This window comes from Trichechus manatus, unplaced genomic scaffold (genome assembly GCF_000243295.1).
Source record: "Trichechus manatus latirostris isolate Lorelei unplaced genomic scaffold, TriManLat1.0 scaffold00170, whole genome shotgun sequence".
Taxonomy (NCBI): domain Eukaryota; kingdom Metazoa; phylum Chordata; class Mammalia; order Sirenia; family Trichechidae; genus Trichechus; species Trichechus manatus.
Genome location: NW_004444106.1, coordinates 2,010,873 through 2,013,426, shown reverse-complemented (window position 1 = coordinate 2,013,426; position 2,554 = coordinate 2,010,873). Strand labels below are relative to the sequence as shown.

Genomic DNA, 2,554 nt, shown 5'->3' with positions numbered 1-2,554 from the left:
CACGCACACACACGCACACACACACACACACACACATACACATTGTACCTTCACAGAAGTCTCGAGGGGAGATTTTTCTTTTTTTTAATTTTTTTTGTTTTTATGTCTACGGTTATTAATTTTTTGCTATTTATTTTTTCTTCGACAGTGACATAAACTGAGGTAAACATCTGTGACCAACACATCTCCTAAGGGGCAAACGGCCCCAACCCGACCAGTAGGAGGCAGCCGTGGGGAAGAGGCCCGACTGGGAGGGGCAGTCCAGGTCCCTGTCTAGCCTCTGCCGCCAGGCTGGCTGCTGCCCATCTCTGGGCCTCTAAAGAGGGGGGGCTGGGCTACCTAACTACCATCCCCTCCCAGCTCTAACATCCTAGATACTACGACAAGGGAGAACGCTCCCAAACAGGATCTTAACAGAGAGAGAGAGGGCACACGGCAAGAGATGTCTACTGTGGAATCTCGCGTCCTTGTTATTGCAGGAGAGATCAGGATGTCGAGAGCCCTAAGGCAAAAGGAGAAGTCGAGGCTGGGAGAAGTGGGCCCGAATGGGCTCCAGGTGGGCTGGGGCAGTGATGGGGGGCCTTCTCTGAGAACTAGCCCGTGGCAGGAGGGGGTTTGCTACTTACCTGGTGTGTGGAGGGCCCCAATGCCGGCTGGGGGGGGTCTCAAAAGGGGCGGGCACACTACAGGAGAGAGGGTGCAGGCCCTGGGGCAACCGCACACTGTTTGTAAACTGGACCCGGGCAGGGCAGGGGGACCTATAGCCCTTTTGCGCGGTGGGAATGAGAGGTGAATGGAGAGATGGGGATCCAAGCCTGAGGGTGGGTGGTGCCCCCTCTAGCCAGCCTGGCCCATCAAGGAGCCCCCCCTAAGTGCCCCAGAACCCCAGGGGAGACCCTGGCAGGGATGGCCCAGGATGGTGGGGGGTGGGGGCACTGCCGAGCGAGGGCACAGCCTCACCCGTGTTGAGGTTATTGCGGGGTCCCAGGCATCCACAGAGGGCAGGGGGTCGTAAGGGTGCAGGATGCTGCCTAGGGGCCTGAACCAACCTGCAGGTGCCTCCATACTGGATTCCCTGAGGGGTGTGGTGAAACGCAGGCCTGGGTGCCCTTCTGGCAGCTGCCTGCTGAGAAATCGGGGGCGGGGCAGGGTTACTGAGGCGTCTGGATGCACAAGCACTTACACACACACAGCGTGCACCCACACATCTGTGCCCTCCGCACGCTCATGCTACACACACACCTATCCACACACAGCACTCCAACTCACATTTCCATAGCCCCTACTCACACCACAGAGGCAGCTCCCCCCCCACCCCCCAGCCCCGCACACTCAGTACCAGGAATTTGGGAGATGTGGGGATGGGGGATGGGCAGGGTCAGCCCCAGTATCGGAGAATGACATGTTTGACCCCAACTAGGACCCCAGGAGAAATTCCTGGCACAAATCACCTCGCTGCCTGCTAGAAGCCCAGGCCACTGTGTCTAAGAGGGGGCAGTGAGGGCTGAGGGGCTAAGAGGATCTGGGAGAGCCCTGGGCCTGGGGAAGGTGCAGTGGGCTGGGGGAGCTGGGCCCGCCCTCGGCTCTGCACTCACTCCCCTGCCCTGGGGATGCAGGAGCAGCTGAGGCCCCTGTCCCGGAGCTGTTCTGTCCACGGAATTGCTGGATAGTGGGGGGGGGAGGGGTCTACAGCGCTCCACCTCACAGAGGCTGTGTGGCCCAAGGCCAGCTGCCCTCCTTCATGTGTCCTCATCAGTTGGATAGGGGTGGGCTTGTCACTAGATTCAGGGCCTGTGCCTGCACACGCGCACACACATACACACACACACACACACACACACACTTATGTGGACATCCAGACATTTGCTACATTTTGCAGGGGGCTTGGCTCTCCTCTCCAGCCTCCCAGGAAAGGGGTAGGACAGGCTAAACAATCCCTTGCCCTCAGCTTGTTGCCCTGTCCCAGCCAGTGCGCCAGGGGCCCTAAGTCCTTCTCTCTCTGCCCAAAGCTTGAGTCCCTTTCTGTGCCCAGGGTGGGGAGGGGGCAGGGTGGGGTGAGGCCACGAGGGCAGGACTTGGGGTGGGTCTGCAGCGTGATTGACCTAGGGGGTACGAAGGGTCAGGTGTTAACTAGTCAGGTTCCTAGGGTTCGGGGAGGTGTCGGGGAGTCCATGCCCACAAACTCCCTTGCTCCTGGTGTATATAGCGGGCTCCGAATCCTCGGGCCTGTGGGTCTCGGCTCCTCTGGGCCAAGACCCTGCCCGCCAGGCCGGGCAAGAGGTCTTTTGGTGACGATCTCACCGGCCCACTGCAGCCCGCGGCCTCTGGACTGGCGGGCCCGCGGTCCTACCTAGTCTACGACTCCCCCTCCCGCCGCAGAGGCGGCGGCTCGATCGGTATCCCGCCGGAGCCGCCGGAGCAGGCTCCTGGAGCGGCCCAGGGCGGCGTCCTGGCCCCGCCTGGCTGCTGCACGGCGCTCCGGCCCGAGGGCGCGGGGCGGCTCAGACGCAGATCTCGATCGCCGTGGCGAGTACCACCTGCCCTTTGCTCTTGT

General features: G+C 61.2%; 1 protein-coding gene across 1 annotated transcript in view; it reads right to left on the bottom strand.

The window, feature by feature from the left end:
- Positions 1-485: 485 nt before the first annotated feature.
- Positions 486-2,554, bottom strand: part of SBK1 (SH3 domain binding kinase 1) — a 5,598-nt gene continuing 3,529 nt past the window's right edge. Inside the window, exons 4-8 of the mRNA XM_004386757.1 lie at positions 2,360-2,549; positions 1,943-2,102; positions 961-1,075; positions 627-683; positions 486-502 (exon numbers count right to left, since the gene is read on the bottom strand). Of these exons, the coding sequence (XP_004386814.1) occupies positions 486-502; positions 627-683; positions 961-1,075; positions 1,943-2,102; positions 2,360-2,549 (539 nt within the window). The remainder of the gene's footprint in view (positions 503-626; positions 684-960; positions 1,076-1,942; positions 2,103-2,359; positions 2,550-2,554) is intronic.